The 27,810-nt window shown below is 35.5% G+C and overlaps 1 protein-coding gene across 8 annotated transcripts; it reads right to left on the bottom strand.

The window, feature by feature from the left end:
* Positions 1–360: 360 nt before the first annotated feature.
* On the bottom strand, positions 361–27,810 carry RBM39 (RNA binding motif protein 39). 8 transcript variants are annotated; one of them, XM_004687232.1, is made up of 17 exons: positions 27,439–27,810; positions 26,758–26,821; positions 24,956–25,005; positions 20,471–20,665; positions 18,151–18,216; positions 18,001–18,054; positions 14,842–14,959; positions 14,381–14,533; positions 11,658–11,795; positions 10,292–10,357; positions 8,869–9,073; positions 8,201–8,278; positions 4,842–4,874; positions 2,935–3,016; positions 2,390–2,495; positions 1,414–1,492; positions 361–1,317 (listed from the first exon to the last, which is right to left on the bottom strand). In XM_004687232.1, exons 2-17 carry the CDS (start codon positions 26,806–26,808, stop codon positions 1,217–1,219), a joined length of 1,575 nt encoding a protein of 524 aa, XP_004687289.1. In that variant the 5' UTR covers positions 26,809–26,821; positions 27,439–27,810; the 3' UTR covers positions 361–1,216. The 8 variants fall into 8 exon arrangements, with proteins under 8 accessions (XP_004687289.1, XP_004687290.1, XP_004687292.1 ...); XM_004687231.2 differs by having other exon boundaries at positions 363–1,317; positions 4,842–4,892; XM_012728290.1 differs by having other exon boundaries at positions 367–1,317; positions 4,842–4,892; positions 26,740–26,821; positions 27,439–27,754.

Below are 27,810 nucleotides of genomic sequence, written 5' to 3'. Positions count from 1 at the left end.
TCCTGATTTGCTCACTGCTCCCCTGTGTAGTGTATTTGAAGTCAATCCACCTATTCTCATTCCATCTGTGGACTGTACCCCAGTTCTTGTATACATAAATAAAGCAGAATTAACCTAGAGAATCAGAGTGTAAAGGTGGAGGCTTGCTACCAAACTTAAAGCTCAAAATTCCTTATTAAAAAAATGGTAATTTAGAAAACCAGTTCGAACTTAGTTTGCTCATTATTTAGTATCTTATGAAAAAATATCTTACAAAGATGCTGTCTGACCACACAATATCCTAAGAATGCCTAGGTTTAGAAACTGGGCTCATGTGGCTCTGTAATTTGACTAACACGTTTCAAAAATGAAGATTTCTTGTGGCCTTTTAAAGAGAATTTTATTTGAGTGGTTCTTACAAAGATTGTTGCAATATGAAAGTCATTTGTTTGATAGAAATATCAAGCTGTCTTGTCAAACACACTGAAGTAACCCAAAAATATATTTCAGAGCTCACAGAGCTTAAAAAGAGCAAAGATTATATGCAACCAGACAAAACCTATTTCCGCATTTCCTATCTCTTGCTCAGACCGTTTTGCTTACCAGACTGTCACTTAACATCTTGAGGAAATGCAGGGATCATTTTGTTTGGAATCTTCAGACACACCAGAACACATAATATTTACAAAGAAACTTTTACAGAATACATTAATTGAAAAGATACCATCAAGAAATATACTTTAAATCTTTTCTTGCCAACTGATCATAATGCAAAATGAGATGTTAAACAGCCCTTTAGCTGTCTTGAGTTTCCATACACTAAATGTGTATTCCAGAATCCTCTGCTAAACCATTAGCCAAATATCAGTATTAGTGAAATGTGAATTGTAACTGCTGTGTAAAAAGCTTCTGAAACATTAAAAACATTACATCCCTGTCTGCCTTTTTACATTAAGCACATTTGATCCCTCAGAGCTATTCCTATAGATCCTTAATGTAATTTTCTACATGTACATTTAAAAGGCAGAACAAGAGACAGCTTTGTATACAGTGGGATTTGCTAATTAGGGAGAATGAGCACACTGCATTCCTGTTAACATTTTTATTTTTCAAGGTAACAGGAATTGTATACAAATGACAGTAGACCCTTGCCTCTTTATTTTTATCTAAATAAAAGATAACTCAAGATGAATTCTCAAAGAAAAAAAGCTATATACATAAGGGACTATATCTTCCTTCATCGTCTACTTGGAACCAGTAGTTGTGTTGCTGTCATAGAGTCAGGGAAGAGGTTGTGATAAGTTGGAAGAGGTACATATGCTGCTGTTATCATTTTACCTGTTGAAAGAAAGAGAGAGGATGCTTTAGTTATCTTTGACTAGCTTTTCAAAACCTTAAAACAATTATTCAAATGAAAAAAAACATTAAACTCACCAGCAAACCATCTGCCATGCAATGCATTGACAGCAGCAATGGCTGCAGCAATTGATGGGCACTTGACATACACATTGCCCTAAAATATAACAGCAAAATATAAAGGCATTGTTATGTATTAACAATGATCCAAATAGGTTTATGCAAGTTTTAATTAGAAAGTTCAATGCTCTGTAACTAACCACATATTAACCAACCATTGGTTAATATGTACTAAAGTAGACACTCAGCCAACGACTGGTCTTAGAATCTTAAAACTAGAATATACATATTACTTTTAAGTAATTATCTGAGATATTTCCCCCATTGTTACAATAAAACAAAGGTCATTAAAGAATCCTGCTATACTCTGGACTTTTTTTTTTTCTTTAAGATTTATTTATGCATATAGAACTGGTATACAGGCCAGAGGTGCAGAGGCAATGAGAGGATTCACAGAGACAGAGTGGGCAGAACAAGCAGACTGACTTAGTACACTGCTGTGGGCAAGACAGAAGTCTGAGGTACCCTATGGATCATCTCCAGGGCTGGGGATCAAACTCGCACTGAAGCAGCTACATCTAGCTTCCTGTGCTGCGCTTTAACCCGCTGTACTACCAGGGAGAGTCTACATTTGGAATTTTACTGAAAATGGTCTCTCCTTCCATTTCTTTCCTTGTACTATTCCTTACTCTCATAGAAAGCTATTGAAGAAATGAACCTAACACACCAGGATTTAATGGATAGCTGAACACTAACCAATGACTTCTCAACAATAACCTATTTTAACCTCTAGTATCTGCAATGTGTCTTAAGTCAATATAGTAAAACTGCCTACCAGAGTTGGGTGGGTGAGAAAAAGAATTAACGCATTAAAATTTAACCTTTTTATATTCACTTCTCCCCTCAAGATAGCCCTGCCACCAAAGCACCCATGAATTATCAGCATGGTGAGGGAAACTTTGAAGAAGGAAGTTATTACTTTGTTAATACTTACCTGAGCTGAATTTTTGTCAACATAAATATGAATGACTCCTCCATGTTTATTACATTCTTCAATCACATCATCCTTAATCTCTGTGTCCCATCCAACTTCTTCTTCTCTACAATAAAGTATTAAAAACTTTCAGAAACTATTCAAACTTCTAAAACATCAGCTATACACACTCATGTATTTTTAACATATACTTTCAATGTAAAAAATACTATTGATGTCAGTGGAACAGGACATGTAAGAAAATAAAAATTAACATTTTATTTAAAATTAACACTTAAAAGGGTTTGTTCATTTAATACTTCATCAACTGTGTAGCACCACTTCCATAGACAAAGCAAATTAATTTAGTATTAAAAATAAAACAATTGATGAGATGGAAAAAATGTACAAAATGATGTAAAAATAAACTTTTGTAAAATAAAAAAGTTACTATGAGAAAATATGTAAAAAAAAAAAGCAATTGAAAATTGTCTACAGTAAGCTATGATATGAACAAAGACAAAATTGTATTCCCCTTTGAAGGTGAGCAAAACACCTTTACTTACGTTTGAGGGTTAAACATGTTAGAGAGTTGGAAACACTGTGTTGCAAGTGGTTGAACAGAGGCAGCTGCAGCTAAAGCTGAAGCTGAAAAAAAAAAAGAGACAAATTAGTTTCATGGAAAATGAACCAGAAAAACCCTGAACCCCCCCCCCAACTAAATGCAATGTGAAATGAGAGCAGTCATCAACTCATAAATTTAATGACGCTAACAGAAGTATTTAGTAAGTACCCCATTTTAGTTGCCAATAAATTAAGGCAACCTGATATTGGGTATAGCTGATCTAAAGTAAATTGGAGCTATATTTTTTAGAAGAAAAACCGAAATTTGCATGCAACCAAAACTTATCCATTAGAAAAATCAATACATAGCAAAGCACAAAAAGACCGACTGTGGGACTCCTGGAGTTTATACCCCAAGAAAAGCAAGATATTATTAAAATATAATTTTTTAAAATGCCCAATCTATATTGTATTATTTTGGCTTTTATCCATGAATATTTTAAAATATATATACTTAGGAGGATTAAATTTTAAGGCCAAAATGCACAAAAACAAACATTTTTACATACTAGGAACATAAATCCTATTACAAAGCAGGTTTTCTTTTAAAATGATTAGGACTGTCTTATAAAGAAGTACTGAAACAGAATGTCTAACATTCTTTTTTTAAAAAATAATGACTCAGCATTAAGTACTTAGCAACATTTGAATCCCCTACTGGTTTTATAAGTTTGAAGTTAGAGCATTTTACAAGACAGTCACTCCACTGCTTTAATGTGGTTGACAGAACTCACCGTAATCACAATATCTGACCAAATTTCATTCCAATACATAACAACAACAAACAAAGCTAAGGATAAAAGAGTAATTAGAAATTATAATTAAAGTGATCAATCACCTGAGAAAGCACCAGAAATAATCCAAGTGATTAAAACTTAGCGCTGTGCATGAAACACATCATAAAATGACTGTTGCTAACGGAATCAAGTGTCTTTTGCTTTTTAAACGTTTCTTCTTAAAGTTTTTTATTAAAATAGACAAACTAAAACAATTACCAAATGTCGAACTTTACTGGCGAAAAGTTAGATACATCTGTGGTTGTTTTACAATTAAGTACCTTATCATAAATGTGCTTGGATGGGAAAAGATACATTACAAAACAACTGAGGATTTTTCTATTTTCTCAAAATTATAATATACTAGAATCCTCACAAAGCATTAAGTGTGATACAAACATTCCTACATAAACTAGGCAAATAAAGACAACAAATAGGAAGATCTAATTTTTAAAAAAACTGCTTTCAAATAAGGATCGAAAATCGTGTCATTTGTTGAAAAAATTACAATATACATTTTTCAACGAACAAGACAATTTTTAATACATAAAAATCATTTCTAAAGCAATGATGGATAACCAATTGCTCAATAACAAAATGCTCTTATCAAATGCCTACTTTACTTGGTAATTAAAAACAGGAAAAGTAGTCTATTATCAAATTGGAACCTCTAAAATCTGCATGCAATTTAGTCTACATAACTGTCTTATCATTGCTTGGTACTACTTCTATAAATCATGGGAACAATTTTCTGTTAACCTTAAGTTCAGACTTCATTTTCTGAAAAGTCTGACTACTAAAATAACATGTTTCATTTTCTGACTTTATATGCAACCTAACAGGTTATGCTGATACACAGCTAAAAACAAATCTAAAAGCCAAAAAAAAAAAAGCAAATTTAAATTCATGGAATTTTAGTGTTTTAAAAAATACACACATGTATGTATATATGCATACACACAAAGTAGGAGTGTATGAATGTGTCATTCTGCCAAAATCTGGCTCAATATAAATCATAATAAACTATCTTGCTACATTAACATTTATTAAAAGATATAAAAAGCTCAACTCACCTTCAGTCTGTTGGGAAAGTCTTGTTTGCAAATCTATAACAAAAGAGAATTCTACAGCTCAGTGCAGGAACAATGAAGAGCCTCAACTAACAGGGTAAATGTCAGGAAAGCATTAATAAAAAGAGGACTACAATAACAGGGTTTATCAGAATGAACTTATAGTAAAACCTGGCAGCCAAACCTCCTTCCCCATTCCTCATTGACAAGGCGTTGGGGCCTTTATCTTTCCTCCTACTCTAGGAAGCTTAGTTATTCCCTATCTAGGGCTATTCCTCTACTTTTTTCACACCTCAAATTCATTTAACTTACTACTACTCTTCACATGGGATAATAATGGGAAATGGGGAAAGGGAAGCACACCGGTCAGAAAATGTATGAAAACCCTGATCTTGAGAATTCAATTCCAAGTACTTGGGATAGTCCATTATTTACTGTTTTATCAGTGGCAATAAGCATTTAAGAATACTTTCATTTGTAGAAAATGGTAAACACTGCAATAGTACATGTCAAAAAGCTACAGATACTTTTAATAATTTATCAATCAAGTAGGAATATCACCAGTGGTAAAGATGCCATTCTGGGAAGCATATATTACTTTTTAAAGGCCTTTGAAAGGTGACAGTTTCACTAGGGACTGGTTGTTTCCCTGGCTAATTCTGAAAATTCAATGAGGCAGTAATAAAATCTAAAGGGTTTTACTATAATCTATGAAAGGGGTAAGAAAAAGTTAAATATGGCCAATATTAAAAACAAACAGGGATTTTTACCATTGTGTCTCTTCATATAATCATAAACATCTCTACATTGGAAGGCAAGAAAGAAAGCTGCCAAGCTAATGAAAACAGCAAGTTTGGACAATAAATGCAAAATGCCAGTTTATCAGAGCTAGTTTAAACTGAAAGTTACAGAAATATACAACATAGAACTTGTTTAGATTCAGTAACCTCATTTTCCATTTACAAGTAATTGAACTTTAACACATTATCTATTTGGCTTTTGCTAAGTATAGAAAATTATCAAACCCAAGCAAAACTGAAAAGGGACCAGCAACCTAAGTTATACTGGGATACGAGAATACCAGAGTCCTAAGTACTCAAAACTGGCATCTCAGAGATGAAAGAAATATTAACTGGTATATACAGGAAAAATGAATTTATGACTATAGGACAACTGTCAATCAACATTAAATTACAGCAATGGGAGTTTTCAAAAATGAAAGGGAAAAACATAGACATCAACAATCAATACTATCAATCCCTATCAAAAACGTCCAAAAAGTGTGTGTGTGTGTTTCCAGGTCAGTTGTAACAGGAAATCAAGTTTTCCTAAAGGTAGCACTGACCTATCTTAGAGAAAGGTTCTGTTAAACTTCCAGATCGACCCTTGTTTGGTAATGCTGACCTTTGTTTCTAGAGATTCAACAGACTTGCCGATAAGGACCTCAAACACATAAACACTCAGCTATTTATTTAACTTCTACAAAGTTATATTAAAGGCTTTCAGGATGAGTATCTGAAGAAAAATACTCAATTACAAAAGTAATTACCTAAAAGTTGAGTGTCAGTCGTTAACTTAGAGCATAGCAATTCAGAGGAAGTATAAGAAAACAAAATCTTTAAAATCATCTTAATAAACACTTTAAAAGGGTGGAATGTAACAACTTTCTATTTTGAAAGAATCTATGGATATTTATAATTTAAACTGATGACAGTCCTTAAAAGAAACCATGCAGACTGTCAAGGGAAGAATACTTATATACTATACATCAAAGAAGTAATGACTGAAGGCAGTAATGTCTAACAAGGAAACACCTTCAAAACAGATCAAGGTCATGTGTATGTAAAGACCAAATCAAAATCTATGATACAACACACATGATATAATTGTTCAGAATGCTTCATGTTACTGCATCAAATCCCTGATCTTGTTTACCAGCTTGCAGTGGAATACTTATAATGGAAAACACAAGCATTTTCTAAATTACTCCAAGAATGACCTAAGCAACGGGAATACAAAAGGAGACAGTTTTCAGTTTAAATAGTAACTTTCACACAACAGAATGGGATATAATGCTGAAAATGGTGGGTTTCCTTTTTAATAGCTATAATTAAACAAATGAAATCCTATTGACTGTAATTACAATATAAAAATATTCAATGTTCAATACCTATAAAGTATATCAAGGAAACAAGTACCAGGGGATATCATTAAAAGAATCAAATAAAGCAGGTTTTCTAAAACTACTAATACAGGTAGATATAAACTGAAAAAGGAGAAAACAATGAAAGCCTCTCTCCAAAGAAAAACAAATGATTTTCTCCTTTAGTTAGATAAGACCTGAATTTAAATGGAAATCTTAAAGCACCGAAAAACTCTTTGTATATTAAAATGCAGTAGTCATGATTACTATCTTCCATGTTGCCAGTCTCATTTTGTAGGTAACAGACAACTCAATTAATAAAAAGTTATAGAGTAAATTATTTCACGTCATCCTAGGTTCAAAATACAAATTCCTGAATGTTCTAGAAGTGTTCAGTATTTTAAAACTACATGCCACCCTATCTTGGTTTTATATCAAGTATTATAAAAGTTTAAGCAAGTAAACAGCCACAAAAAAGAAGCAAATGCTTCACAAACTGCATTTCTTGTTATATAATTGTAGCAAATGTTTAATTTACAACCATTTGCTTGCTTTCTCTATAGAAACCACAGTTAAAGACTATTCAAGTAGGCAGTTATCTTTGCATTCTTGACTAATTATTTGACACCAAACTTGATTTAACGACCTTCACTTTCCTCATTTCAAACATTCAAAAAACTTGCCGTAAAAATAAAAACTTTTTGGGCCTCCCTGGTGGAACAACGTGTTAAAGCACTATGAAGCTATCTCAACCACTGCAGCACAAGTTCAATCTCCTCCTGGGAGGGTGACCCACATGACATGGCAGTCCTCTCCTGACCTGCCCACTACTCCCCTCAGCAGTGTATTTCAATCTACCTCTTCTGCTCCTTACTCTGTCTCTAGTGAATCCTCTCACCAGCCCACCTCTGGTCTGTACCCCAGTTCTGTATGTATGAATAAATAAATCTTTAAAAAATAAACTTTTTACCTTTAATGAAAATCACAGTAAAAACAACTAAGCAATTTCAACTATGAATTGGTGCAAAGGGTTCAAAATTATCAACACCTTATAGGATCAATTTACAAATTCCTCATATGAACACTCCTCAAATTTATAAGCTAGAAGTACTTGATGAATTGAATTCTCAGTAAGTCCTTTTAAATGCAAAAATTTGGTAAATTTTCGAATTAGATGAAAAAAACAATGATTTCAAATTAGAAAAGATTCAATTCCTACCTGCCACAGCACCAAATGCCAAAGAGCCACTCATTTGTAGAGCTTGTTGTGCTGCCGGTGGAATCTGCAAACCTGTACCTGTAGATGAATAGGACTTGATGTTCTTAATATGTTAAGAGCAATAAAACCTAGTTTTCTGTGATTTACATTACCAAAATCACTGAACAAATTAAGAAGATACCGACTTACAACTAAGCCTATTCTAACATGTTACTTGTCATGGAAATTAAGTTAAAAGTGAGGAATTTCAACCACAATAACTACACATGGCCCTCCCTAGGAAAGGACATAGCACTGAAAGCTAGCTGCAGCTGCTTTAGTCCAAGTTCAATCCCTAGCCCCAGAGGTGATCCACATGGCACAGCAGACCTCTCCTGTGCCACCTGCTGCTCCCCTCAGCATTGTACTTTGTTAATCTGCCTATTCTGCTCCCCATTCTGTCTCTGGTGAATCCTCTCAACACCCCCTTCACATCTGGCCTGTACTCCAGTTCTGTATGCATAAATAAATAAATCTTTAAAAATAAACAAATAACTATATACCTGTGTTTTCCAAAAATAATGTCAATTCCAAAACATCATTTTCCACTTACTGGAAGGTAACAGCTCTGTTATCTCCTTATCACCATACCCACAATAAAACACACACAACAGTAGGGAAGAACTTACCCTCGGCAAGTCTTGCCATTAATTGGAGACGACCAGTTGTTCCCAAGTCTATTCCAGTCCTTTCCAGTTCATCACTGTCCAAAAATGAGCTAGCACTGGAAGCATCAGTACGTTCAGTAACATGACCAACTTTCATTGGTCTTCCTGCTAGCTCAAATCCATTAAGTTGTTCCAAAGCCTTCTTGGCACATTCAGAATCAGAAAACTAATTGAAAGGGAGTAAAGTGTAGTATGTTAGCCAACATATATAATCAAAATAAGGAAACGCCAAGTGTAATAGTATATTCAGTGGCTACAGTTGGGTAATCAATAGAAAACTAATGTAATTAGTAATATCACCCTACATGATCAGACCACAGCACATACTAATCATGTTCATTATTTGTTTACAAATGGCAAAGTATTACCAAAGAATGAACCCTTTGGGAATATGGGAATCTTAGTAACAAAATGTTAAGAGTATTTTTTCAAACATCGAACTTTTTAATGTACTATAAAATGATGCTTCTTTCCTCATAAAAGCAAGCACTTCAGAAAAATTAAAAATTCACTTAGATGTTATTTTTAATACAAAATCTGCGGGCCATATTTAATTTGAATGAAATTAAGTTTCTTAATCTCAGGATGTATACAATAAAAGTAATTCAATTTTTTATTAGGATGCAATGTTTATAAGCTTTTTTGTCTTAGAACAATTAGAAAATAGAAAATCTTTACACATTAACACTGTAAAACTTAACCTAGCTTGACATACTTTGCTAAGTTGCAGCAAATAATCACACAATAAACTCATACTTAAATACAATAGTTCAAACATTAGACCTCTTCCATGAAATACCACATGCTTTAGTTAATTTGGAATACTTAATAATTTTAAAATTAGGGCTTAAATTTCTTAAAATGTATCTCTGTGATGGGGCAGTTATAAGACTGTTGAAAATCTGCAATGCTGTAAATGGGTAACAGGAGAGAATATATAATTGAGTTTTCTTTTAGAAAGTGTAACTCTCTAGTCACAACTATTCCAACTTCTACCTCACCCTAAAACCAGGGACAGAGCTGCTGTAATGGTTAGTTAAAACACTTTTAATAGATGCTTACTGAAGTGTTAACAAAACTAATTGATGTTAAGTAAGACTTTCATTCAATAATTAGGAATGTATGCAATGTCAGATACTGAAGGAGTTTTAAAACATTAAGGTTTCAGAGAAAACAATTACATGTGTTGATTAAACAAACCAACCATAAATGGCTAATTAAATATTCACATTCAATGGACACTTCTAAGATGTGGCTTATAATGGCAAATTTATACCACTTTAAAGAAAACATTAACCTTGGCTCCCCCTTTCTCATTATCAGTAGCTAAATGAAGTTCTAACTCTGCCATGTTTATTTAACATTCATTATGTTAATTGCTTACCGTTATGAATCCATATCCCTTGGATCGTCCTGTTTCACTATCCATCATGAGCTGGATACTTTCAATCTAAAAGTGAAAACAATTCTTATGTAACTGAAGGAAACAGGGACACACTTTCCCCTTGAATAATTGCTAAATTTCCTATACCCTTAAAAATTAACTGCAAGCCAACATAACCCCTTCCAATATACTTATATAAATTTGCACTAATACTTGGGGGGGGATCTAACAATCCTAACTTTAGTCTTTTGCCACAAAAATTAAACAAAAACAATAGTCCTTTGTAAAACTACAATGAAGACTCAGAAATGAACATGTATCCTTGCCATTAGACTGTAAACACAAAACTTAATTCTTAATCATACCAAATAATAAATTGCTTGGTATGCTGAAATAAACTCCACACGCGATGGGTGACACAACTAAGTATTTAAAAAAAGGCCCTCCCTGGTGGCACAGCAGGTTGGAACACAGCACTGCAAAGCTGTTAGTGGCCACTTTAGTGCAAATTTGACCCCTGCCTTCCAAGGGCAATCCACATGGCACAGCAGACCTCTCCTGTCTCACCCACTGCTCCCCTTAGCAACGTATTTCAGTACATCTGCCTGTTCTATCTCTGGTGAATTCTCTCACCCAACCCCTGCACCTCTGTTCTATATGCATAAATAAATCTTTTTTTAAAAAATGAATGTCTTAAAAAAAAGGCAACAAAGTGTTCACTTCAGATGGGTGAACTGTATGCTTGTTCACTAGTAGTATGCATATTGGGAAAACGCTGTAGCCCCAACAATCTTAACACCTTAATTTATATTAACAGGGTTAAGTGGGTAGTAAAAGGGGAAAAAAAATAACACCCACGCATAATTAAAATAATGGATAAATATAAAGCAAGAACCAAAGTATTATTCACTATCACACATTCCTTTTAAACCAGATCACAGCCTACTATAATATCTATTCTAAAAATGTTTATTGGGAAATGTGGATCAACTGCACGGAGATAAAAACAGCCTAAATTAGTGAAATAACTCCTCTACATCAAAAATTTCTCCAAATACAAACACAAAACCAACATCCAAAATATACAAACCAAGGAAAAAATTTCCTGCTTCCAATGCAGCCTTACTTTCATCACTCATGTTTATATAAAAAGAACTGATTCTAATTCTCATGCATTTGTTGAAATATTGTAAATAAACCCTCTTCAAATGATCTCTTCTGCCAAAGGAACAAAGTTGCACAGGAATGTTACATAATCCATTCCTCTCTTAAATCTCAGAGAAACATGACAAAGCAGAAAAAGTATGACGCAGTTATATTTGGATCAAGAATCCATTAACTATCCATCTAACAAACTGGAACTTACCCTTCCAAAAGGCTCAAAGATCCCCCGAAGCATATCTTCTGTTATGTTGAAGTGTAAGGAGCCCACATAAAGCCTCATAGGTCCAGCACTTCCCTTTTGTAGATTGTTTGCCATTGCTGCAGCTCTGTTTTTTTCTGCCTACAAGCACAGTAAGAAAAACGGCTATCACACAGCAATAATCTAATCATATCACTTAGACCTTAGATTTACATAATAATGTCAAAGGATAATGATGAAATTATGCTTAAACGTTAATAATCATACAAAAAATGACAAATACCCAATATACCTGCAAACCAATGTAATGACACTGAATTATACACCCGAATGATTACGATACTGAATTTTTAGAATATTGTATCAAATATTAATAACTTTAGAAAGTTAAGCGCATATGCTAACTATACAATTATTGCACACTGCATTTCATAAAAATGCATTATGCCGTCTAAAACATGCATGCTGATTATTACACCTAATGAAAATGTTTCTTGAACAATTGCTAGACAATTATTCACCAAAGTCAATGTACCATACGACCATTTTAAAATTCAATGTACGGTACACCTATTAGGCATGCTCTCAAGGTGAATTACATTAATATAAAATCAAAAAGAGCCAACCAGTCAGTTCAGTTGTCATTTCATCAAACTCAAATCCTCATATTAAAGATAATGTACAGTCTAGGCTCTCTCTCCCTGGTGGTACAATGGGTTAAAGCACAGCAACATGACAGTATTCTCAGGCCCTCACTGATGTGCACAGCACTAAGAAGCTAAAGACACTTCAGCATGAGTTTGAGGTAGGAGGTGATCCACATGGCATGGCAGACCTCTCCTGACCCACTCGCTGGACCACTCAGCAGTGTACTTTGTTGATCTGCCTGTTCTGCTCCCAGAGTACTGTCTCTGGTGAATCCTCTCACTGCCTCTGGCCTGTACTCCAGTTCTGTATGTATAAATAAATAAATCTTTAAAAAAAAAATATGAAGGTATCCTCAGCCCCTGCAGCAGACTAGGGAAATAACCCATATGGCACAGCAAGACCTCTCTTGCCTCACCAGATGCTCCCCTCAGCAGTGTATTTCAGTCAGTCCACCTGTTCTGCTCATTCTGTCTGATGAATTTTTACACCTCCTGCACCCTAGCTCTTGTATGCATAAATCTTTTAAAAAATATATTGTACATTCTGGGGCCCTCCCTGGTGGCACAGCGGGTTAAAGCACAGCACAAAGAAGCTTAAGCCACTTTCGCATGAGTTCGATCCTCGCCTGTCCCGGGGGAGATCCACATGGTGAGGCAGACCTCTCCTGACCCGCCCGCTGCTCCCCTCAGCAGTGTACTTTGTCGATCTGCCTGTTCTGCTCCCTGCTCTGTCTCTGGTGAATCCTCTCACCCTCCGCATCTCTGGCCTGTACCCCAGCTTTGTACGAATAAATAAATAAATCTTTAAAATAATAATGTACATTCTAACACAAGCTCCTTTTCTTAAATCAAGCCACCGTGATTTGTAATGCTCATCAGGAGGCTAAAATGAAATAAATTCAAAACCTCATCTGATTTGAGTCTTCTCAGCCTTTGGGCATGCTAATATATAATCTATTAGGTTTTGTATCTTAGATCATAGGAAATGAATGGAGCAGTATTATTTCTTCTTCCTAACAATAATCTTCCTATTCTTTATATACAACTAAGTGATTAATAACCCGTATCATGTACTCTAGAAATTTCAATATCCAGACTTTTTTTTTCAATAGCTACACTTTTTAATATGTTACAGAGAGGATATAATTAAACCAAAACTGCAACAAATGAGATCTTGCAAAAAACCTTATACTTAACATTTGTTGCTCAAAAACAGCCTCCATTTGAATGAGTTCTTGATCGTCTTTGTTGATGAAGGGGTTAAAGACTACTGCAATTGAGCTATCACCAGCCACACCAGCCATCATGCCATGAGTTGGATCCCCAGCCAGGGAGCTAACCAACACAGCAGAGCAAACCTCTCCTGTTTTGCTTGCTGTTACCCTCAGCAGTGTTATTTCAGTAAAACTGCTCTGCTCTGCTCCCCACTCTATCTCTGATGAATCCTCTCATCACCTCAACCCAGTTCTCGTATGCTTATCCTTTAAAAAAAAAAAAAAATTATTTATGGGGCCTCCCTGGTGGTTCAAGGAGGTAAAGCATAGCACTATGAAGGTATGTGTAATCCCCAGGCAGACAGCTGACCCACATGGTACAGCAGACCTCTCCTGTCTTACCCATGCTAAACTCAGCATAGTATTTCAGTGTATCACTGAAATATCAATTTCTCAGGTGAACCCTCTCACTCCCCCCACCTCTGGTCTACATCCCAGTTCCTGTATATATTAAGTAAATAAGTCTTTTATAAAACAAAAATTTTTATGCACACAGCAAATTAAAAAACCTTTAAAAAATATATTCAAGCATATTGTAAAAGTAAAAACATTAAATTTACTAACAGTCAAAATCAGTGTACCATTTAAGAGTCAACACTTCTATCCCCAATAGTAAACCCTCAAAATGACAAAATTCTTTTTCATGAGACAACTTAAACTAAAATGAATCAAGATGGTATTAAGAATATACTAATATGAAACACAGTTAAAAAAACAAAACAACTAACTGAAGTTAAATAGTGCTTATGTAAAGCAAGGTTTCCAGCACTATTAGTATTAAATTCTTATAATATGATTTCTTTACCTGTGATGCCTGTACGATGATTGGCACCCCTAAAACACGTTGACCAGTTAATCCAATTGCGAGAGGCACTGAGCTAACATCAACAAACTCTACGTAAGCAATTCCTTTGGAACGTCTTGAATTTCTATCAGAAATCATTCTCACATCTCGAACCTAAATAAAAAACACACTTAATTTAATCCATTGTGCAGCCAATCTAGATAAAACTTTAAATAAATAAGGCACATGAAAGAACTATTAAAATAACTTTTTAAAGAAACCAACTTTGTAGACCATGCATAGGCCTACTTCTGTATTTCTTTTGTTGAATTCCACATAACATGCTATTAACTTCCAAATGAGGCAGAATAGAAATATAAGCCCAAAAAAGTCAACTAGGTATTTCCTCATTTTATCTGCATACTGTTATTGAATATTTACAACTTCCAATTAGGTGACCAACCTAAACAGGTCAAGATTACCTTTCCTACTGTAGAGAAAAACTCTTCCAAATCCCTTGGACGAATTCTTGCTGCCAGCTGCATGCAGAAAACTGTCCTTGCATCTCTTTCCTCAGGAGTTAGATTATCAATTGGTTCTCTAACAGAAGCAAAAGGTAACAAATTACTCTCTTAAAATGTTAAATTGTTTTAATAAAACAGAATCAACTATCAAAATTAGTTTGCTGTTATTCCCATTTCATTAAGATGTATAAAAAAGTTTATAAACATTTTATAAAATTGTAATTTAATGTGATTTAATTCTCTCAACAGGATAGTTGATAAGTTTACTGATATGTCTTACAGATTATCAAGCTAAAAATCCACTGTTTGTAAACCAATACTACCTCACTGAAAACTATACTCGGACCTTCCCTGGTGGCGCGATAGGTTAAAGCACAGCACTATGAATATCGCAGCCACGAAGTACAAGTTCAATCCCTGGCAAGGGAGCTGACCCACATGGCGTGGCAGATCTCTCCTGACCCTCCTACTACTCCTCTCAGCAGTGTACTTCAGCACATCTGCCCGTTTTGCTCCCCATTCTGTCACTGGTGAATCCTTTCACCTCCCACATATCTCTGTTCTGTATGCATAAATAAATCTTCAAAAAACAATTAGTACACCATAACAACTTTGGTGGATTAAGGCTTGACCCCCAAGTCAGACGGCTGACCCATATATGGTGCAGACCCACATATGGTGCAGTAGACCTCTCCTGTCTCACCTGAAAGTATATTTCAGTAAATTAGCTTGTTCGGCTCACCATTCTATCTCTGGTGAACCTTTCTACCATCTGGACCTCTGCCCTACACCCCAGTTCTTTTAAGCAAAAATAAATGAATAAATCTTAAAGTATAAAGTACTCATTCAGCAATAGGATCCGCTAGTTGTTAGTAATTGTGTTTGATAAATACTTAATATGGAGGCATTGCTACTTTTATTTTTTAAGAGTAGGGAGTAAAAGAACACTGGTCTCTTTAATCTTGCAAGTTACCAATTTCTTCAGTATAATAAATGGACAATCAGAAGTCTCCCAGTTTAATGATAATCAGTAGTTAGCCCATATGGTGCAGCAGACCCCTCCTTTCCTGCCACTGCTCCTCTCAGAAGTGTATTTCAGCAGAGCTGCCTGCTCAGCTAACCAATCGGTCTCTGATAAATCATCTCAGTCTCCATTTCACTAGCTTATATCCCGGCTCTTGTATACATAAATAAAACTTCACATTATCTCTGGCCTCCATGATGGCGCAGGGTTAGTCTCGGTGCTATCAAGTTATCAACAGCCACTGTGTGATGTGTTTGATCCTAGTCGGGAGCTAACCAACATGATGTAGCAGCAGACCTCCCTTGTCTCCCCACTGCTTCCTTCAGCAGTTATTTCACTGCAGGTCTGCCTGTTCTGCTCCCCACTCTTGTCTCTGGTGAATCCTCTGGCCCACTGCACCTACACCCTACACCCAAGTTCTTGTATGCATAAATCATTTTGAAGATTTGACTCATCTTGTGACCTCCCTGGTGGTGCAACGGAATAAAGCACACAGCACACCATGAAGCTGTGCCACAGCCACAGCAGCCTGAGCTTTCTCCCCTGCCAGGGAGGTGACCCACAGTGTGGCAGACAACCGCTGACCCACCCACTGCTCTCCTTGGCAGTGTTATTTCAGTACATCTGCCTGTTCTGCTTCCCACTGTTTCTGGGTAAGTCCTCTTATCCCCTGTATCTCTACCCCTGTTCTTGTATGCATAAGTAAATTTGTAAAAAGAGATTTGACAAATATCAAAGATTGTTCTCAAGGGAAAATATGTCCATTTAACATTGGCTACAAGATACCATGAAGGTTAGGTTATATAACTTAACCCTTAGAAACAAAAATCTTCCGTCCATGCTTTGGACATTTTCAATAAATTATTTACAACATTCTACATATAAGACTGTGCATCCCCATGAAAATTCAGCAGGTAGGGCTTTCCTGCTGGCGCAAAGGGTTAAGTCTCAGCAGTTATCAAGCTATTAGCAGTTACTATAGTAGGAGTTCCTTTCCTGGCCAGGGAGCTACCCACATGGCACAGCAGACTTCTCCTGTCTTACCCACTGATCTCCTTAGCAGGGTATTTCAGCAGGTCTGCCTGTTCTGCTCCCCACTCTGTCTCTGGGGAATCCTCTCACCCCCCCACACCTCTGGCCTACACTCCACCCTCTTGTATGCATAAATCTTAAGAAAAAAAGAAAATTCATCAAGTAATTTTAAGTATAATTCAATAGGCACAAGGCTAAAAACTAGGTCAAAGAGTGAGAAAAAGGATTTTTTTTTAAAGTAACATGGAGTATTTCATGTTACAAAAAGAGATTTTAAAATCATCAATGGCCCTCCTTGGTGACACAAGGGTTAAAGTGCAGCACTGAAGCTAAGGAGCAGACACTGACACTCCTCAGTGTATTTCAGTCAATCAGCCTGTTCTGTCCCCTACTGCCTCTGAGTGAATCCTCAGTTCTTAAATGCATAGATAAATTTAAAATAATTAAAATAACAAGAATAAAATTATCAAGGTTTCATCAAATAATAGCTATCAACTAGAAGGTGCCCTTTAGGGGAAAGGAGGTTAAGAACAATGCTATACATAAAAAAATCCTCCTTGAACCATTAGTGAATAAGCTGTACCTAAGTCTGTTTGAGAGGAGAATGATTCAAAGAAACATTCAAGAATGTTAATAAGTCAGGCTATCTGACTTTGGCAATTAAACACTTTTTTTCAGGAAGAATAACTATGTGGTATCTTTTGATTATTAACAATTTTCCTACAGAAAACTAGTTCAACTAATAATGTAAAGGTATTAACTTCAAAAGTTGAGTGTCTAATCGATTTGAAATTTACTAGAAATTTAGTTAATATAAATGGGAAATAAGATCACCAGCATAGACACAACAGATTAAGTATGCTCTTTTCTATGAAGCATGTGAAATTAAAATCAATCAAAAACTTAAGGAATGTAAACTTAGTGTTACTAGTAAGATTTAATATTAAATTATTAAATGTCAGTCATTTAAATTCCACATTACTAAATATCATGAAATTAGCTGTAGTAGAAATTGCAGATTTGTAAAAATACTAAAGGAAAGAAATAAGGACAACAGCTACCTCACAGGGCTCTTGTCTTTTCTGAACGGACTTTTGCTTCGGGAGCGTCGTCTGCTGCAAAGTTAAAAAGTTCCAGAAGTTACCCAAACAAGTACACCAAATTAGTTCCTTGAAAAACAATTTAAACAATTCAGAAGTATGTTTAAAAACCTTAATTTGATGCTATGAGGCAACCCAATCTTTCCTCGGATGGCACTGTTAAATTTTGGTCCGGAGCTAAAAAGGAAAAACAAAATTACACTAGTTACAGGTTTAGGGTCTTGCTAAGATCGCGGTTCATGCGCTCTCCAGCAAGTTCAACAATGTTCAGGTTGCTTTTTTTCCACCTCAATTATGAAGAGGAAACAAAGAGACTTTTTCTCTTAACTCTATCCCAGGTAAACTGCTCCTGTAGTTATCCTTCCTGGACCACTGAGAGGTGCCAAGACCAAAGGTTAGAGCCTCAAAAAATTTTGAGATTTAGAAAATGCTTGCTTTCATTTTCATCTATAGTTTTTTTTTTTGTTATATATTCATGAATACATTCTTCATGTTTAAAAAAAAAAAGAAAAAAACGTATGCCATAAAATTAAAGCATACTCAACTTTCCTGGTACCATCAGTATTCATAGTTAACGATTTGCTATGCATATTTGCAAATTCTCTCAGGAAAGCTGTATGTGATTACACATACAATATTCACATGTACGTATCACATAAGAACTTATTTAAAAAACAAGGGAACTAATTCTTCACACAATCATGAAGCTCTTTTAAAGGACTTCGTAAAAGCACTTCTGGGGAATCTTATTTCCATTTTTGGCTAGTGTAACATTCCATTGTAAAGTTGCGATGGAAGTTCATCTCTTAAAAAAAATTCTAGAAAGGAAACTGCTTTAAAACAAACACCAATAGTTTTAGAACCTGTAATTTTAAAAAACTTTAACTTGAAAGGGACAAGTTAGATGTCCCTTAGTGCTCATCCTGCTATTCTGTTTTCAGGGCAGTGATCTGTGATCCACTATTAAGATTCCTGTTCACAGACTCTACATGTACCTAGGAACATCCAAGCAGTTTTAATTATTACTTTATACAGCATAGGTCCACTGCAATTACAAATAGTTATACTATAGTCTTATTTGATCAAGAAAGAACCTAGAATTTTCTTGCCCCTCTTTGACTTTTAATATGCTATACCACCTTTCATAGTTAAGTTACCTGTAACCAATTTTATAAGAATGAAATAATTTTAAGTCAGACCAAGATCACAAGAGGCTGACTTCAATCACTCAACAGAGGCAATGGTTTCAAAAAACTAATGTATTCCCTCTCCCCCATTTTTGCACATTTTGATAAAATGAATTCAACAAAATTTTTATAAACTGGACAGAGTTAACTTTTTAATAGAGCATTCAGAATTAAAACGTCACTGTGCTTTTTAAGCTCTTAAAAAGTACATGTCATAAGCAGCTAGGAGGTATTTTAACTGTTCAATTCTTTTTATCTTAAAAATTAAAGAGCCAGAATTTCTGCTCAAAAGTGTTACTAATGTTAACAGCTTCATGAAGGGCCAAAATAGTTGAGTAATTAATGTACATACTCAATACTCATTAACCCCTTATTTTTCAGTTGTTACTGTATTACAAGATGAGAAAACTAAAGCTTAGACAGATAACTTATCTAAGTCAAGGCTCTGATTCAGTTGTATTTAAATTACATTTTTAACTATTTAACACCAATTTTAAAATCAAACCTTCATTTTAGTAGAAAATATGCATATCAATAAATATTTCCAAGTTTACAAACAGCATATTTAAGAGATTATAAAACACTAAGAATTACTACATTCAAACCTTGATTTAATCTATATGTAGACTCTCTTTGAATGACTGTAAGTTAAACTTGTTGAAATTAAATGACTATTTTAAAATTTCCAGTTAACCTTTCAAACCATTTTTTGTATTTTATTACAAAAATGTTTTAAATGCAAATGATGTATGAGGAAGCCCCCAAATTACCTTGATCAAGGAGCAAACATCAAATTAACAAAGGGTCTGTCATTTTAGCCCAAAACAGGCACAGACAAGATTAAAAATTATAGCTAATGGATTACATATTTTACTGATTATACATGTATCCATCTGAACTTTCAAATTTTAATTTATGTTCAGTAAATTTATAACTGCTCACGCGCCTTTTTAAATTTTCAAGCATGTCACACTATAATATTCATTGGGTTTTTTAAGCACCATAGTGCTTTAAATCCAATCTGGAGTGGCATACAGATAAATGTTTTTAGATGCAGTACCAGAAATTGTATGCCCAATAAAAAAGATTTGCATTTCCCAAACACCATTGATTCAAAGCCAGTATCTTTCAAGCTTTTAAATAATACTGGAAAATAAAAATGCCAAATTCAAATCACTAAGGTTTGCTGGATACCTAGAGAAAAGACTGTGAAGTCAAAATCACTGTAATTTATAGGTACATACTAAGGGCTTCTGTAGCGGCCTCTGAATCTGCGATCTCGGCTTCTGGAGCGGCTCCGTCTCCTTTCTTTGCTTCTGCTTCGTTTCCTTTCACGGCTTTTACTCTTTTTCCTTTCTCTATCTCTACTTCGCTTCCTTTCCTTACTTTTGCTTCTTTTCCGTTCATGACTACGACTTCTGCTCTTGCTTTTCTTCCTCCTGAGAATAAAAGTTACCATTATCTTGGTGATTTAAGAATCTGACACTACATACTTCCTTTAATGGTCAGAATTTCTTTCTTTCTGTATATTTATTTTACTATTTTTACTATCATACAATACATACTTGTGAAAAAATTATCCCAAAGTAAGGTGAACATTGATTGCTTTCTACTCTGGAGAACTGGCTATCAGTTAACAAAGAATCATTTGAAAGTGCACAGAGTACAAAGACCTCCTGAAAACCAGCTACAGTTTTAATAAGGGAAGGACTTGTTGGTAGGTATAGATGAAAACCTGAAGCTTTAAGTAAAATTTGACCACCATATACCTGGCCAACAAGTATTACTATAATCTCCAAAGTACAATAATAAACCCAAAATTAAAATGTATGTTAGTAATAATGCTGGGATCATATATAAAAATTGCCATTGAATACATTAAGTCAGTTTTGACCCAATTTACAGACATGAGTATCTTATACTCTCAAATGGCCATACAAACACCAATATTTGGGTTTTCATAAGCAGAATTACAAGTAGTGACAAAGGACAACAAAGTAACTGTAATAAAATGCATTGACACACCCAGAATATTTGAACATGTGCTTCCTATTTAAAGTTATGAGTACACTAGAAAATGGAGTATGTCATTTTTATGCCAGTTTATACATGCCTGTGGGGTGCAATCAATTAAGACTCAGCACCTTGGATTTATAAAATCCCAAATTCTGAATGGCAGAAAAGCCAGTTACATCTTTCTGTTCATTTCTGTATTCTTCACTGTATACTCCCACTGTTTCATAATTAATCTTTCAATCTGTACATCTGGATCACCACCCAAATTTTAGAGGTGCCTTCAGATACTTCAATATAAAATTAAAGACATTTCAAAATAAACTTATTTCACTAAAATACGTCAATCTGTATTGGATGTAAGATTATCAAACATTTGTCAATTCTGTGATTTAGAAATTTAACTGATTAGTCCTTATCAAGACAAAGATAGCACAACTGCAACTGAAGTCTGCCTCAAAGAACCTGTAAGCAGGTGATCTTAAGAGTGCATTGAAAATAGAAAAATGAAGACACCCACCTTCTGGAATCTTGAAACCCACACTCCAATCACAAGGAGATGTAGAGCTTTCCAAGGAGGCAGAAACTTTGTCTAAAATTTCAAGATAATCCACCTGACTGTCAGAAATGTATATGCTAGGTAGCACATGACAGAAAGTTAGGCTACACTGTATTTAATATAGAAGCCATCAAAGCAATGCCCAGAAGGGCAATAGGTAACACTACAACAGTGCTGCCTGAAAAGCCTGGCACTATCTCTCTTTAAAGAATTCTGTGAAACAGCTATACAGTCCTAAATATAACCAATGCAGGAACAAAGAGTAATAACTCCATCCCCCACAAAAAAGGCACTAATTTTGCTCTGCTCAGACATGATTCATAGCAGAGGTTATCAACCTCCCTAGTTACCTCATTTTTAGATCCAAAACTTTTCTGCCAAAGGAAAGGACTCAAAAATTCAAAAGCTAATTTCAATTTATAGTATTCCTAAGACTTGTATAAACCACCCAAATCTGAAGGCAACCCCAGACAAGTAAAAAGACAGCAACACACTAAGACATTCAGAAAATAGAATCCTCTGCATAAGCCCAGACAAAAATTTAAGGGTGCAAGAAAAATAGTATACTTCTCTATAACAAACTGTAGCTTCAAAGAACATTTAAGTTAACTAAAGAAAGGTTATCACAATCCACACTAATAGTCAAATCCCGTTACAACTTAAAAGGGACTTTCCAAAGTCTTTAGTGGCAGTGGAATTTTGTACTGAACATCATTGAAGTAAATGGTCCACTGGGCTGGGCCTTTGGACTTTTTGGTTATATGGCCTCTGCTGTAAAGGTGTTTGCTATAACTGGATTTGACCTCTTCATGTAAGAAGATCTAAATTTTAAATGCAAAGTACTCTGGAAAATAAGAAAAAAAATAGAAAAGTCATTTATTCCAAAATTTATATAATCCACACCACAGTAGCCAATATATTTCAACTGTGTCATTTTCTATCTTTTGCTAAGAAGTCCTAAAAAGCTTAACCAAGTGGATGCTGGATTAGCCCTTCAAAACTAGTTATACTGACAATATTCACATGAAGGCAAGCTCAAATATGCAAAATATATATTTTGAGGTCTTGCCAAACTCAGGGTATGGCTCTTCAAAAAGGTTAATGGATAACCAATTTGTTATATTAAACTTAGTTCCTTTTACTATTTCAACCAAAATACAGCTAAATTCATGTATTGAGAATCAGAATTACTACTTTTTAAAAACACTAGTCGTTCAACTCAGTTTCTCAGAATGAGAATTTTCATTGCCTTAAAAAATACACCCCAAAACTCAAGTGGTTTTTTAAAAAATGAAATTTTAGGATGAAAAAAAAAATGCAACATGGCTCTTTCCACTGGTTGAGAATAATCTAAAGATGTAAAGTACCTATCATTTTATTTACATTTAGATTTTATCCAACATTACAGAAAAAATTTCTCCTAGGCACTATTAATTTGCAAGATTAATTCCCTTCAGAATGGTGGGGTAAAAATTCCTGATTAAACAGGGGGTCATTAAATCAGCTATAACTAGTATAAGATGTGTTAAGAGAGTAATTCCTGGAGGTGGGAGTACTTGAAAAGGTTCTTCCTGTACAAAGAACCCTATTGTCAATTACAGAGAACTGTTCATTCTTATATTTAGTCCCATAAAAACACTTTACATTAGATACATAAAAGTCACTTAGCATCAATCTAGCTTGAGACTGGTGCTAAGTTTCCTAATAAAATCTTGATGTAGTTTAATGAGCTTAGGTGTAGGACAAAAACTGGAAATGGCATCTGAGTCAAGGAGTAACATTTGAGATTAGTACAAAAAGGATGATCTTGGCCCAGAAACATACATCCTCATCCTTTTGGAACTTCAGAGAATTTTACTCATTCACCATGGTTAATATCTACACTGGATAATGTCTATGGATACCACCTTCCTAAGTTTTCTTTTGATTACAGAATTGCAAATTAGAACCACTCATTAGTGAACTGTAACTTTGGTGAAATAGCTACAACTAGATGACATTAAGCCATGAACTAATTAGATGATTGCTTCACATCATTAACAATTCAAAACTAAATCCAACATGATACCCATCTATTGTCATTAGTGATGAACTTGAAAAGACTTCTACCAACCTTATACCAGAAAAAAAGCAGGACATTTCCTACAAATGATATCATTTTCAGCCCACTACATCATTGTAAGAGTATTCCAAAAAAAAAAAAAAAGGAAAAAGGGTGGTATAGCATAGTCTGAGTAATCCAATCTATTTTCAGATTAGATCAAGCTATCTAACAGTGACCATAATAAAGTGGTGTATCATGCGGTACTTTAAGCTTTTAGGAAGACACACAAAGAACCAAGATGGATATGTACCACCAGTTTTCATTGTGTATTCTGGGGTCACAAACCTGACAAAATGTTTTCTAACATCACAAAAACTAGTAACCCATTTAGTGATTGTAACGTAACAGTGTAAGAAGCACTAATTTTAAGAGTTGAAAGGAAAACAGTGGGATCTAACCTTATAAAGTGGATCTAATTTCAACTTTTGCATACTGTATCCTAATAATCTGGAAACAGTAGGTTCTTATTTTGGGTTATACATTTAACCCAAATAATCTGCACCAATATTCTGTTTTTATAAAACTGAATTCTCACTACGAGGTCTACTAGTTTACTTTAAAAAGACTAGGATGATGAAACCACGTAAGAGAACATAAGTACTTATGTATGCTAATTATTAATACAAAAGGGATCTTTAAGCAAGAATCATAAATAAATCACAGCTGACTCCTCTCAGTGAGTTTCCATGGCATGGTGATTTATATGTCTTTTTTTATTCTTAACTCATCCTCAGTGGTTAAGTCTTGGTAACATAACTAAATGTTGAGCCGAAGTTAAGAAATTTAACACACAAAGCAAGCACAAATGCACAAACTTTTATCCAGATGCTCAGGAGAACTTGTAAGGGAAGTATCCAAAAGGGCCCTGAAATCTGTGTGTTCATAGTTATATAGCCTCAAATAGTTTCTTGTCCCAAAAGTCAAAGAACCACTTAGGTTAAAAAGACAAAGGAAAGTTTAAGAGAACAATAAATATGATTAAATCACAGAATAAAACTAAAGATCTCAGTCATATAAGGATTCCTCCACCCCAAGTTCCTTCTTAAAACTTACTTTTTGCTACGTTCTTCATGGCCGTTAGCACTGCTCAACTTGTTCTCATCCTAAGCAGGGTTGATAGAAGAACATCATGAGGACGAAGTGGTAACATTTCAAGTTGTCAAAGGGTAAAGGGAATAGGAATAAGAAAATACAAAACAATTTTAAAACTAATTACTTATTTATAGTTCAACATGGAAGGCTATAAAAAAATTTAGATGGGTATGTGTTTAACCACTTTGTTGCTTACAATTAAGTCATCAAGATACAAAAATAAAAGTGCATATTAACATGTTAATTTTACGTTCTTATATAGATAAAGTTATCCAGATTTACAGTGTCGAAGTGGTTAAATAAGATTTCTATAAAACATGAATGATGTCCTGTTTTGAGTTTTATTCCACGTTCTATGGTCCCTTTGGTCAGTACCATGGCTCTATTTCTGCCTAAGCCCCAAGTGGCCATGCTAGCAGCCAGCCACTATCGATTTCCTGTGACCGATGCCATTCCTGAGATCTTCGCCCATTTCCGTTGGAGGGTTGGGACTGTAAGAGCTTGATGCCACCTCTGTCACACATCTCGCCCTGAAGCAAACAGGGATTCACACTGCTTTAGTAATGTTGACTCCCAAGAACCCAAGAAAGTCAATTAATAATCCACCAGTCCAGCCTAAACATTTCCTATTTCCATACCTGTTTACATGGAATTACATCCATGTTAACTAAGACACAGAATCTTAACATTAAAACAGAAAGTAGTTCTTCAAGAGTCTAAGCATCACAAAGTTACATACACTATTTAAAGCTATAAAGATTTCATCCAAATTGGTACCACATGGTCGTGCTATACACTCCAAAACAAACGTATTATTTAAAAAAGGTTTAGCGCAATGTTTATTTTAAAGTTTGAACACATCAGTTATAGGAGTATAAGTGCTAACTTACAAAGCTTACAGTTTGAGACACCAGTGATAATGCATGCATATTGCTATTTTCACCACCAACTGGTGAAAGAATGAAAAGACACTTTACTTTTACTGTGACACTGAAACGGGCCAAAGACTATATTTGCCACAAAATGCCTTTGTAGTTTTTAGTGTGAAATATTATGGCAGGGACTAATTAAAAATAAAACAATATGGAGAACAGTAAAACAGTCATCAAGTGACTCTAAGCTGTGATACTGCCTCTTCTGCTTTAAAGATTTTTTTTTTTTCTATTCAGGGATCCAAGAATTTTAGTAATTTTTAACTGAGCAGCAGATTCATGACCTGCCTGTTTTAGTATTTACTATCACCAGTCTTTTACAGAAAGAATTTTAAATCTCACCCATTTCTTCTCTTAAGACTTAAAGATTTGCTTGCCACAGACTGGTTATGCTTCATTATTCTTGGACCCCTGCTATTTTCCCAAACCACTACATTCACCTTTTTGCTATACCAAACTGGTGCTGGTAATTCTTAGTTGAGTCATTTTACCTAGGGGACCACGGTACAGCGATAAGTCACTCAATTACTACCTTATGATTGACAGTTCACACTGGAATCAAAGGTGAATTCATGGGAGTAGAGGTGAGATATCGTTAGGCAAGTCTACAAAGAGAGATAGATGGGCATTTATTCATCACGCTGAAGTGAAACTACTGCACAATATTATTACATCAATAGCATATATTTACTTTTGTAAGTTACACGTAATGCATCTCTGATAAGATAAATCAAGAGGGCTCCGGGGAGGTTAGTTTACATTTCAGCAGTAGTTTCGTGAATAATGCTAAATTAAGAAATAAGTAAACCTCACCGACATGTTCTCTCTCACCTTCTTGTAAGGAGCCTCAAGCATTGCTTCAATATCAATATCGTCTGCCATTTTCTCTAATCGCCTAGAAAAAGAACAAGGTAATTCTGTGAGTAAGCGGTTTAATTCCGCTCATTTTTGTTATAGGACCTGCTTAAATACTTCAGAAAAACCTTCCCCAAAAAATAAAACCTAGATTCACTAAAATGGTACGACGCACTTTACCAAAGCTGGCAATTAAATCTGATGTACCTCTAAAATCGAACACACTAACATATTATCAGACGTCCGATTTTAAAAAGCCTGCAACTCCAAAAGCAAAATCCAGGGGCGTCCGGCGAGGGTGCCTCTTTCCGCGGAAAACCCGCGCTGCCATTTTAGGGGTAAAAGGAAACTCCCTCGGTTGGGAGGGGTTGTATGCCATCGCACTGTTCGGCTGGCGCCATGTTGGGAGGTCGCGGCCGGCCCAGTCCTCGAAGGGACAAGTCGCCATTTGCCCGGCGTGTCTGGGGTCCATGTCACCCAAGAACCCTAAAAATCTACCCCGACCTTTGAAAAGGGCGCGGTCACGGAAATAAAGCCATTTTCTCCAAATCTACACCCCAACCCTCACTAAAGACCACATAAAAAATGTTCCTCGACTCAGAAAGGAACCAGACCTCGGAAAAGCTGACAATAAGCGGGTCCGAGAAACCTCCTTACCTGTGCGGGCTTTCGGATCCCTGTGGTGTTTGCTGTATTCGGATGGGGGGGGGGGGAACTGTTGCTGCCGCCGCTGTTGCTACTGTTAAGCCGCTGGGCCCAGGCCGCGGTACCGCCCAGCCCGAATTTCGGGCTCCGACGGCGGATAGGCCCGAGCGAATCTAAAAGAAACAATGGGATTAAAGGAAGCCGCGCGGGAGTGAAGGACGGCGGCTTCGGCAGCTCAGGATCCACCCCTGCGACAACGTCGGCAAGCTCTCTGAAATGGCGGCCGCTGCTTCCCCGTACTCAACATTCACCAACACACATACACACACACAAACACACGGGGCCTCACAGAGCCCGCAGCAAGGGCTCTCGCGAGAAACTGCC

This window comes from Condylura cristata, unplaced genomic scaffold (genome assembly GCF_000260355.1).
Source record: "Condylura cristata isolate star-nosed mole 26May11 unplaced genomic scaffold, ConCri1.0 scaffold00022, whole genome shotgun sequence".
Lineage (NCBI taxonomy): Eukaryota > Metazoa > Chordata > Mammalia > Eulipotyphla > Talpidae > Condylura > Condylura cristata.
The sequence above is the reverse complement of the archived record's forward strand: the minus strand, read 5'-3'. Positions and strand labels throughout refer to the sequence as shown.